Source organism: Balaenoptera ricei, chromosome 14 (genome assembly GCF_028023285.1).
Source record: "Balaenoptera ricei isolate mBalRic1 chromosome 14, mBalRic1.hap2, whole genome shotgun sequence".
Taxonomy (NCBI): Eukaryota; Metazoa; Chordata; class Mammalia; order Artiodactyla; family Balaenopteridae; genus Balaenoptera; species Balaenoptera ricei.
The window spans coordinates 39,113,100-39,125,184 of NC_082652.1; the positions used below are offsets into that span (position 1 = coordinate 39,113,100).

The following is a 12,085-nucleotide window of genomic DNA, read 5'->3' on the forward strand; positions in this document are numbered from 1 at the left end:
GTGTAGGCTTCCTGGTGGAGAGGACTGGTGCCTGTTTTCTGGTGGATGAGGCTGGATCTTGTCTTTCTGGTGGGCAGGACTGCATACGGTGGTATGTTTTGGGGTGTCTGTGAACTTAGTATGATTTTAGGCAGCCTCTCTGCTAATGGGTGGAGTTGTGTTCCTGTCTTGCTAGTTTGGCATAGGGTGTCCAGCACTGGAGCTTGCTGGTTGTCGAGTGGATCTGGGTCTTAGTGTTGAGACAGAGATCTCTGGGTGAGCTCTCGCTGGTTGATATTACGTGGGGCCAGGAGGTCTCTGGTGGTCCAGTGTCCCGAACTCAGCTCTCCCACCTTAGAGGCTCTGTCCTGACACCTGGCTGGAGCACCAAGACCCTCTCAGCCACATGGCGTAGACAACTGTGGTAAAAATCTTACTGGTGTCTTGGATTTTTCTTTGCTGGGTGATTTATCCGAGCCAGGTTCCCTTTGTCAGAAACACAGCAAGCCAAAATGCTAAGATATCCAAGGTTTGCAGTGAAGACAGGCCTTATTCACACGGCATCCAAGGAGAAGACAGGAGAGCAAATTTCAAATCTGGGTCCTATCTTATTATTTTTAATGATTACATTTTTTCTTTATTAAAACTTTTTTTACATGATTTAATACTTGAATCTTCAAAACTCTCCAAAAGAATCATAAAGCTAAATTCTGTTTCTCACATGGTCAAGTGTGTAAGGTAACAGATAATCTATGGAATTAGCATCATGATTATGCCAAATCCAAACACTCAGTAGTATATTGTTGTACCAGTACTTTTCCCCATTAAGAATTTGAGTCAAAATCTACATAATTTCTAGTATTCTATTTTAATCCACTGAATGAGGAGGTATAGAATCCTTATAATTACTGAAAATGAGCTAAAGCAGGAATCTTTAGCTTTGTATGAGGTCCATGAATGGAACTTAGGGGTTTTGGACTTCCTCAAAATTGTATGTAAAGATTTTTATGTGTATTTTCCGGGAGAAAATGGTTCATAGATTTCCAAAGAAGTCTTGTTACCCATGAACAGTGATTGTAGCTTCAGTAACAACCACCAAAGGCTGTCTTAAAGTTTTGATTCTCAGTACACCTTGGATCATAAACCCGTTTAAAAATCTGATAAAAGCTATAAACTTCCAGATTTGAGTACAGTTTTGGAGATTCTTGGACCCTCCAAAGCTTGTTCTGAGATGTCTTGGACTTCCTGTTCGGGATTCATAGCCCACTGCCGTTAAGGGAACACGCTCTGGCTCATGTTAGGCCTTAGTCTCATTATTTTAGAGACTTACAGTTTCATTTACACACATTCTTATTCTGCATCTTCAGACTGTTTCTCCATACATTTATCACATTTCTCTATTAAAAATTTTTCTGTCATGTGTATCACCTTACGAAACACTATCCCGATATGTATCTTACTGTTATTTCTTGCCCTGTTGTACTCTATTGGCACAATTTTAAAAGCTTTTCTTTTCTGTGTTTACTGCATTTTTTAGGTGTGAGGGAAGATTCAATATCTAATACGTATATCAGTGTTGTCTGAGCCAAGTCCAATACTCTTTGCAGGAGCAGTTATCTTAGGTCGCACTCTTTAAAAAAAAACAATTAGTTGATAGATGTATTAAGGGAGATTTTTTCCAAATTACGTTATGAGTTTTCCACACAAAACCTCTATGTTAAGAAAAGTTAGACTGGTTAGGGTTAGGAAAGTTGCTTCTGATTTTATTTTCCTTTTTGAGTGGTAGGCTAGCTTTTTCTCTACAAAGCATGATTTCTCGATAATTAGTTCCCCTGATTTTTTATGGTTTAATCTTTGGTGCTCTTTAGGATAACTTTGTCTTTTTTGCTTTGGAGATACTTTGTTACCATATCTTAAATTTTAAATATTAGATTATAGTGACCATTTTGTGTGTTTTGATATCAACTGGATTTAGCACTGCTAAATGACATATATCACATTTTTAATTCTGCAAAGTTCATGATAATCTGCCAGCTACCTAAAATTTGTCTTATCACTATTTTTCCTTCCTAGCTGTTGTTACCTGGTTGTTCTTTATTAACTCTTTGTTAATATATACTATTCCAGTTGAACCTAAGAGATTCCACAAGGCCAACATATATCCTTATTAGGGTATATTTCTTTTACCTTTGGTTTTTTTCCTCTCATAATGTTTCCCTTTTGTAGCACTCCCATTCTGTTTTGATTCTGTTCTCCAAACAGCAATAATTCGTTTACCTCTTACAATATCAAAAGGCTGTGTATTTAAGATTTAGAAATTTTGAATTTCTGTTTGTCTCTAAGGGCATAATTTTCTTTAAAGAGGAGTATATTCATTTGATTTTAAAAGTTTCTTTTGAATATTTTTTCTAAAGAAAATAATAAAATATTTAATTAAATATTTGACTTTCAGTGCAATGCGTGTTTTACTGTCGAAATTACCAAGACCGTGGATTGTGGATGAGAAGAAAGATGATGGTTATACTGCCTTGCATCTGGCTGCCCTTAATAATCATGTAGAAGTGGCTGAACTGTTGGTACATCAGGTAGGAAAAGCAGTTCAGTAATTTTTAACAATTTTGGATCATTGCTATTTATTTATTTTTTACTTCATCAACTACTTATTGATAATAAGTAAAATCCCATGATGATGGTATCTTACAGTAAAATCCCATGATGATGCAAATTCAGATATAGTATGAATTTAGTCTTCCGCCTAACATTGTTTTTTGTTTTTTGTTTTTTTTTCCCTGACTGCGCCACGCAGTGTGTAGAATCTTAGTTCCCCAACCAGGGATCGAACTGGTGCCCTGTGCAGTGGAAGCATGGAGCCCTAAAGACTGGACCACCAGAGAATTCCCCTAACATTGGTTCTTAAATGGAGGGAGTTAGTGGTGTGTGTGGGGAGAAGGGGGCGGGGGGGAATCCTTCAGTCTCCAGTATTCTCTCTGCACAGTCTTCCTGGATTGGTCCAACGAAATAAGCATCAATGAAAAGGGATTTTCCAGAGTCACTGCCACTATTGTGGAAGAATCACTCTGCTGTAGCACCAAGAACCGTCATGTTGATATCTAAGCTGGTGTGGGCAGGTGCCACCAGGTAACACCAGGCTGCAGCTAGGCTCTAGGGATGCAGTTCATGACTACTGCTGGACCCCTTGGATAGCAGCATAGGCTCACCTTGGTCATTTCATTCATCTCAGGAATAAGATGGCTCTACATTTTTATGAGATTGGATTTTGAGGGAAACCCATTTATTGCAATTTTATGATATTTTGGTATATTCAGCAAAATTTTTAAATGCTTCAGTCAAGCATATGCCATAGCTAAGCACTAAAGTTACCAAAGAATTATCTGTGATCCCTGACTTCAAGGAACTTACAGTCTAGTTAAGAAGATGAAACAGCAGAAAAATTTAGTAGATAGTACATTATGTGTAATTAGGTCATAGATCATAAGATAGACATTCCATAAACTACAGAAGTTTAGGTAAAAAAAATAGTTCAAAAGTTAAACAAACCTTTCCCCTGCCATTGTAAGCCTTTATTACTAAAATTGATTTTCTTAGAAGTGTTGTTAATTATGATAAATTACTTTTCATCCAAAATCCAAACGACTGACCTTAAGCCAGTACCACACTGTCTTGGTTATTGTTGCTTTATAGTAAGTCTTGAAATAGTTAGAGTAAGTCCTCTAACTTTGTTTTTCTTTCTCAGAACTACTTTAATGTTCTAGATCTTTGGAATTTCCCAGTACATTTTAGAATTAGGTATTAGTTTCTATTAAAAGTCTTTGGGGGAGTTTGATTGCTCTTACACATATTAGATTTATCTTTAAGTAATTTTTTGATCCTATTGGTAAATTGTATTATTTTAAAATTTCAATTTCCAGTTATATATTGCTAATATATAGAGTTGCAATTTTTTAAATATATTTACCATGTATCCTGTGACCTTGCTTAAATTACCATTGGTCATTAGGAAAACAGAAATTACACCAACACTACTAATCACCAACTACAATGACTAAAATTAAAAATGCCAACAAAACCAAGTGTTGATTGGGATGTGGGTCAGTTAGAATTCACAAACGTTGCTGGTGTTTTTCAGGGTAGCCATGTTGAAAAACAGTTTAGCAGTTTCTTATAAAGTTAAACATATATTCATCCCAGCAGTCTCACGTCTAGATATGTATCCAAGAGAACTGAGGGCACATTTCCACGAAATACTCCTACTAAATACTTGTAGCAGCATTATTTGTAATAGCCCTAAACTGAAAGCAAACCAAATGTTCATCAACTAGTGTCTGAATAAACAAATTATGGTATATCCATACAATGAATACTACTTTGGAAAATCTAAATGATGGAAAAAAGTTCAGGAAACTTAAAATGGAGATCCCTCACTTTCTGCATTTATATGAGAACAGGCATGATAAGAAAACAAGCTGAGGGAATTCACTGGTGGTCCATTGGTTAGGACTCAGTGCTTTCACTGCCATGGGCCATCGCTGGTCAGTTGCTGGTTGGCGAACTAAGATCCCATAAGCCATGCAGCACGGCTCAAAAAAAAAAAAAGGAAAGCAAGCTGAGATCAGGAGCCTAATGATTGCACTCAAAGAAACATAAATAGTAAAAACAAACCAGAAACTCCCACCTTCCCGAACATGTCATACATAGCATGTTCAGACCAACCAAACTCCCGTAAGGGAGTTTCAGCCCTACCTGATGTACCAAGCAGGTGCACAGGTGGGGGTGTCAGAGTTGTGATCATAGGGCATGAATGGTTCTAAGATACAAATGGAATGATACAGTTTATTTTTTGACTCTGTAGCCCTCTACTTAATTTTAGTTTTTAAAAAAAATTTATTATTTAAAAAAAAAAATTTATTATTTTTTATCATGCCAGACATGGTTCTAGGCATTTTGACATGTTATTTTTCTTAATCCTCACATTGACCCCTGGAATAGGTTGTGCCCTTACCATTTTGGAGCTGAGGAAATAGGCATGAAATGATACAGTGCTTGCTTAAGCTCACAAAGCTCGTCGCTGACAACACTTGAACCTAGGTCCACTGACACTATGTTCATTGCTTTTGCTTCTCTGTCCCTTTCCTCTGTGCTTGGCATCAGCTGTTCTCATGGTCCTTTGTCTATCTCAGGGCCCTGGTGGGACTTTCTGCTCTTCCTTCAATAAGTGTTTGTATGTACTAATTAAGCGTTGTCTTCTTCTCACCCTCCAGCAGAGTTCCTTTTCAGTGAATGAGGAAGAGCTCAATTATGCAGCAAGAGGAACTGACCTTATTAGGTCATTAAAATAAATCTAGGTCCAGTATGAAGACTCATTAATGTATTTTCAGGAAATATTTACAGTTAAAATGAGCTGATTATGTCCATTGCTCTATAATGGAGATTAAAAGGGAGCTGTGTTTGTACTGTACTTTGTCCGTTAACTGTTCTTAGACAGAATCACCGTAATAAAAATAATTATTTTAAACTTGCTGTTCTACTTCAGAAAGTTTGCTGCCCTATCCACTTCTTCCTATGTTACCATATGAGAACAAGGTCCCAGCCCCTAGGAAGGGGGCGTGGTCAGTAGTGTCCAGTGTTACCGATTCTTCGCAAAGAGTTAGTTTAGTATGCTTCCCTCTTGTCACGTTTAACTGTGTATGCCTTGTTCTTCTTCAGGGTAACGCAAACCTGGATATCCAGAATGTGAACCAGCAGACTGCCCTACACCTTGCTGTTGAGCGGCAGCACACCCAGATTGTGAGGGTAACGTGTCTACTAAAGTGAATCTTTGCTTATTAAATCATACTTTGTTAGATTTCTCAAAAGGCATAGTTAGAGGTAAAAATTATGATTTTAGGCTAATATTGTACATCAGTTGGGTAAAGAGTTTTAATTTGTAATAGGGAAGATCATAAGATTCTGATATTCAAAGTCTTTATAATTTTGTTGCCAGATTTGTAAATTCCCAGAATATTAAATCAGAGAATTTCAGAGTAACTTACAGATTTGTTTTTTTTAAAAAGTATACTCCCTTTTAATTTTTATAATTGAGAGTGAACTGTAATTAAAGGCTTTGGCTAGACATTTGCTGAACAGATTCCAAAAAAGCTGACATGTATATTTTTATTTTACTAATCCGGTGATTCCAGTCAAAAGACTTGAAAGAGTATCTGTTTACAACTTTTTTGTAGAGCAGTGATTCTTAAAGCTTGGAGGCTGAAGCAGCAGCATCAGCATCACCTGAGACTTTGGTAGAAAAGTAAATTCCTGGGCCCCACCTCAGACCAACCAAATCAGAACCTCCAAGGGTGGGAACTAGCAATCTGTGGTTTAACAGGCCCCCAGGTAATTGTGATGCATGTTCAAATTTGAGAAACTGTCCTGCAGAGACATGATACAATCTTTTTGAAACAAAGCAAACAAAACAAAAGAAAACAGTAATTAGCCAAGACAGGTAGGACCATGTGCTTGAGATTGGTTTCTTTGTATGGTATTTTTCTAAAACTCTGATAGCATTTACAGAAAGGATTAGGGAACTTGTTAAAGCACTGTAAGCAAAGTTTTATGTTTACCACTTAAAATATCGATTGAGGGCTTTGCTGGTGGCTCAGTGGTTAAGAATCCGCCTGCCAATGCAGGGGACACGGGTTCGAGCCCTGGTCCGGGAAGATCCCACATGCCGCGGAGCAACTAAGCCTGTGTGCCACAATTACTGAGCCTGCGCTCTAGAGCCCACGAGCCACAGCTGCTGAGCCCGTGTGCCACAACTACTGAAGCCCGCGTGCCTAGAGCCTGTGCTCCACAACAAGAGAAGCCACTGCAACGAGAAGCCAGTGCACCGCAACCAAGAGTAACCCCCACTCGCTGAAACTAGAGAAAGCCCACATGCAGCAACAAAGACCCAATGCAGCCAAAAATAAATAAATAAATAAATAAATAAATATATTTTAAAAATATACATATATATCGATTGAGATATGTCAATTATGCATTATATGTAAGAGATTGCAGTTTAGCAAACACTTCACTTTTATTATTATTTAAAATCCCTCTTGCCAAAAATTCATTTCTCTGATATTTGGACTTATAACCCTTATAACCATACATTTGGAGAAAATTAACCAAAGAGAATGGAAGTAAATAACTTGCTTATTTAAATAATAGAAGAATTTTGAACGTTATGATTTGGTCCTATTGGAAATACTTAAAATATTCCAACTCACATATCTGAAATTAAAAGGAGAAAAAAAGGGCTTCCCTGGTGGCGCAGTGGTTGAGAATCTGCCTGCCAATGCAGGGGACACGGGTTCAAGCCCTGGTCTGGGAAGATCCCACATGCTGCGGAGCAACTAAGCCCGTGCGCCACAACTGCTGAGCCTGCGCGTCTGGGGCCTGTGCTCCGCAACGAGAGGCCGCGCTAGTGAGGCCCGCGCACCGCGATGAAGAGTGGCCCCTGCTCGCTGCAACTGGAGAGAGCCCTTGCACAGAAGCGAAGATCCAACACTGCCAAAAATAAATAAATAAATAAGTAAATAAATTTATTTTTAAAAATAAATAAAAGGAGAAAAAAAATGTCCTAAATTTCCCCCAGTTATCTTGATCTTAGAGTAGATTAATTGAGCAACATTTTGGTTCTTATTTCTTTCTGCTTTCTCTAACTCAGTATATTTGAAAAACCAGGTTCATCATTATTTGTAAGGAGTCACAGGGATATAGAGTACTTTAGCAAGCAAATACATAAAAATAATTAACTTTCATAGCAACCCCGTCAGATAGGTCCAGGGTTCTCACACTGTTACTTTAGAGATGTTGTAACTTCTTGTGGGTGGAATACTTTAGCAAAATGAGATGTTTTTCTCTTCTAGCTTTTGGTCCGTGCAGGTGCCAAATTAGATATTCAGGATAAGGATGGGGATACTCCTTTGCATGAAGCTCTGAGGCATCACACTTTGTCTCAGCTACGTCAGCTTCAAGATATGCAAGATGTGGGGAAGGTCGATGCTGCCTGGGAGCCATCCAAAAACACCGTGAGTAAAGATAATCTTCAATTCAGTGCCAGTGGGAGCATCTTTTAATGCAGAGGCTTATATTTATGGCTAATTTAACTTGCACCTGATAAAATATTTCATCAGAGCTACAGATATACACAGTTTATGAGCTAAATACTAGTCAATGCTAACTGTATTGTTTTGCATTCTTACTAAAAGTTGTTTGGTTCTCCTTCAATAACTTTAGCCATTCACACAGGAGTATTGTGGTGTCTTTTTGTGGTTTGAATTTGCATTTCCTTATGACTGCTGGTATTGAACATCTTTTCATTTGCTTGTTCACCACTCATGTATATTTGATGAAGTGTCTCTTCAGACCTTCTTCATTATTTTGTTGAGCTGTCTTCTTACTACTAAGTTTTGAGGGTTCTTTTTATAAACTGAATACAAGTTCTTTATCAGATATGTGGTATGCACATACTTTCTCCCAGTCTGTAGCTTGTCTTTTCATTCTTTTTTTAAATTTTATTTATTTATTTATTTATTTATTTATTTATTTTTGGCTGCGTTGGGTCTTCATTGCTGCACATGGGCTTTCTCTAGTTGCAGCGAGCGGGGGCTACTCTTCATTGCGGTGTGTGAGCTTCTCGTTGTGGTGGCTTCTCTTGTTGCGGAGCACGGGCTCTAGGCGTGCGGGCTTCAGTAGTTGTGGCGCACGGGCTCTAGAGTGCAGGCTCAGTAGTTGTGGCGCACAGGCTTAGCTGCTCCGCGGCATGTGGGATCTTCCCAGACCAGGGCTCGAACCCGTGTCCCCTGCATTGGCAGGTGGATTCTTAACCACTGCGCCACGAGGGAAGCCCTCTTTTCATTCTTTTAACAGTATTTTTCGAAGAGCAGAGGTTCTTAATTTTAATGAAGTCTGATTGACCAAGTTTTCTTTTATTGTTTGTGTCCTGAGAAATCTTTGCTAAATCCAAGGTCACTAAGGTCTTCTCCTATTTTGTACTAGAAGCTTATAAAGTTTTAGCTGTTACATTTAGGTCTGTGATTCATTTTGTGTTAATTTTTATATGCATAATATGAGGTATGGGTCAAAGTTCTTTTTTGTTTTTTGTTTGTTTGTGGTTCGTTCCAGCCCCATTTGTTTGAAAAGACTGTCTTTTTCTACTGAATTGCCTGTTGTGCTTTTATCTAAAATCAGTTCTTTTCTATTGATCTGTGTCTTTATCTATGTGATGCCAACCCATTGTCTTGATTACAGTAGCTTTGTAATAAATGTTGAAGTCAGTGGTATAAGTCTCTTCTTCTTTTTCAAAGTTGTTTGACTATTCTGAGTCCTTCACGTTTCCATATGAATTTTAGAATCATTTTTAAGAATGTAAAGGGTTTTGAGACCAAAGTGTTTGAGAATTGCTGCCTTTCTATATGACCATAGGTAAATACTCTAACTCCTATGTGCCTCGTTTTTCTCATTTTAAAACTAGGGGAAGTGAGTAACTACCTCCATAAGGTTGTAAAGATTAAATGAGTTAATTCATGGAAACTGCTTAAAATAGTTCTTAGTCCATTGTAGATGCTCCATAAATATTAACAATTATTATGACTATTTTCAGACAAGATGTATGAGTCAGAACCTCAGATGACAGTAGAACCTGATCTGTCTCATTCTCCACTTCGTGGCTTAATTCCTGGTTCTTGGTTCTTTTCTCAGTTGTCTCTCCCCTTTTCATTTCACGTTGGTTGCTCGCAGTTTCAGAGGCAAATTGAGTAGCAAAGGGAGACTGTCTCCTCAATATCTCAATCAGAAGTCTTGTTCTTGAGTTTTATTGGCCTTAATTGACCTGATTTAGGTTATGTGTCACCCCTGAACTAATCACATAGATGAGATGGGTCTCTGAGTGGTTTGAGCCATCTTTGGTTCACCTCTAAAACTGGAGATGGGTCAGTCCTCATACTATACACCTGAGGAAATTGGGGGGTAGGTGACATGGAGGAAGGATAATAGGACTGCAACTCATAAGTGTCCACCACATCTATATAGTCTTGCCATACATGTTTTTTACCACACATACATATTCATATATACATACATATATATGCAAGCACGTGCACACCACACACACATTCTTGCGTATATATATATATATTTGGTGATAAGAATTGATAACAGATTCCTAAAGGGAAAATAATGAATTTTTTCATTTGATTTCAGTTAATAATGGGACTTGGTACCCAGGGAGCCGAGAAGAAGAGTGCAGCATCTATTGCCTGTTTCTTGGCTGCTAATGGTGCTGACCTTAGCATTCGAAATAAGAAGGGTCAGTCGCCACTTGATCTCTGTCCTGATCCGAGTCTCTGCAAAGCACTGGCAAAGTGTCATAAAGAAAAAGTCAGGTTTGTATTATTATCATAAAACCTAATATTCTGTACATAAAGTATCATGTGGTTCCACAGTTATAGGGAAATTAATATAATGAGGTATATACATTTCTTTTTTATTCTATTCTTTTTTATTTTTTATTGAAGTATAGTTGATTTACAATGTTGTGTTAATTTCTGGTGTACAGCAAAGAGATTCAGTTATACATATATATACATACTCTTTTTCATATTCTTTTCCATCATGGTTTATTACAGGATATTGAATATAGTTCCCTGTGCTATACAGTAGGACCTTGTTGTTTATTTTATATATAGTAGTTTGTATCTGCTAATCCCAAACTCCTAATTTATCTGCCCCCCACCTCTTTCCCCTTTGGTACCCATAAGTTTGTTTTCTATGTCTGTTTCTATGTCTGAGTCTGTTTCTGTTTTATAAATAAGTTCATTTGTATCATATTTTAGATTCCACGTATAAGTGATATCATATGATATTTGTCTTTGTCTGACTTGCTTCACTTAGTATGATAATCACTAGGTCCATCCATATTGCTGCAAATGGCATTGTTTCATTCTTTTTTATGGCTGAGTAGTATTCCATTTTATATACAGGTATATACATTTCTTTAAGTATATCCTTAAGGGGCATTTTATTAGAGCAAGGCAGAATGCATCTAAAAATATATAGAGGCACTGTAATTACTGCAGTAATAACTTAAACACTGGGGTGTAAGGGGAAACCACTTTGAATGTGTGCATGTGAGCCCACATGTTCATGAGTTTCTGAAGATTGTAGTGGAAACAGAGTGTCCCTTTTCTATCTGTACCTGTAGTTGGTTGTGCATATGTATTTTTATGTCTTGTATATATATATTTATAGATGTGTTCTGTCTTTCTGTAATAGAATTGTATGCTCCTTAAGGATACACTTAAAAGAAATGTCAAAACAGCAGCTGCAGTGACATATTTTCCAAAGTGCCCTGTCAGTTGTGGACTCTGATAATGCTTCATTCTGTCTGTAGTTAGGATAACTAACATGGGCTCTAGTTAGGATTTTTGTTTTATTCCTATATCCTGTGTCTTCCTCAGCTGGTCCTATATAGATAAAACAGTTTCTGATGTAAACTGTTTATGTTAATTTTTTTAAACTAGTGTTTTTGATTTCTTTGTTAGAAGAAGATTCACTCTTTTCCATTGGGTGAGGATTTGTTGAATTGAAATTTGAATTGTACTAGAAGTACGTAAAAATGCAGAGAAGTAGAAAAATATAGTATACAATGTTTCATATATAGATGTTAAAGCTTAATTTTTTAACATAACTAAAGTTGTTTTTTACCCATACTAATGATGCTCTAGATGTTTTAAAAAACATTTAAATTAATGAATTTGTAGTATGAATATTCTCATAGGCTTGATTAGAAATATTTTCATTTACTAGTGGTCAGGTGGGTTCTCGAAGTCCTTCTATGATTAGTAATGATTCTGAAACCTTAGAAGAGTGTATGGTGTGCTCAGATATGAAGAGAGATACTCTTTTTGGCCCATGTGGACATATTGCTACCTGTTCTTTGTGTTCTCCACGAGTCAAGAAATGCCTCATCTGTAAAGAACAAGTTCAATCCAGGACAAAGGTAATATGTTTTTAATATAGCATTTTATTATTTTTTGAAGTTCTTCAAGACTACAGTTAA

The 12,085-nt window shown here is 37.2% G+C and overlaps 1 protein-coding gene across 1 annotated transcript in view; it reads left to right on the plus strand.

The window, feature by feature from the left end:
* Window positions 1-12,085, plus strand: part of MIB1 (MIB E3 ubiquitin protein ligase 1) — a 119,028-nt gene that overhangs the window by 88,741 nt on the left and 18,202 nt on the right. Inside the window, exons 13-17 of the mRNA XM_059893667.1 lie at window positions 2,432-2,564; window positions 5,704-5,790; window positions 7,893-8,054; window positions 10,228-10,409; window positions 11,833-12,025. Coding sequence (XP_059749650.1) covers window positions 2,432-2,564; window positions 5,704-5,790; window positions 7,893-8,054; window positions 10,228-10,409; window positions 11,833-12,025 — 757 coding nt within the window. The remainder of the gene's footprint in view (window positions 1-2,431; window positions 2,565-5,703; window positions 5,791-7,892; window positions 8,055-10,227; window positions 10,410-11,832; window positions 12,026-12,085) is intronic.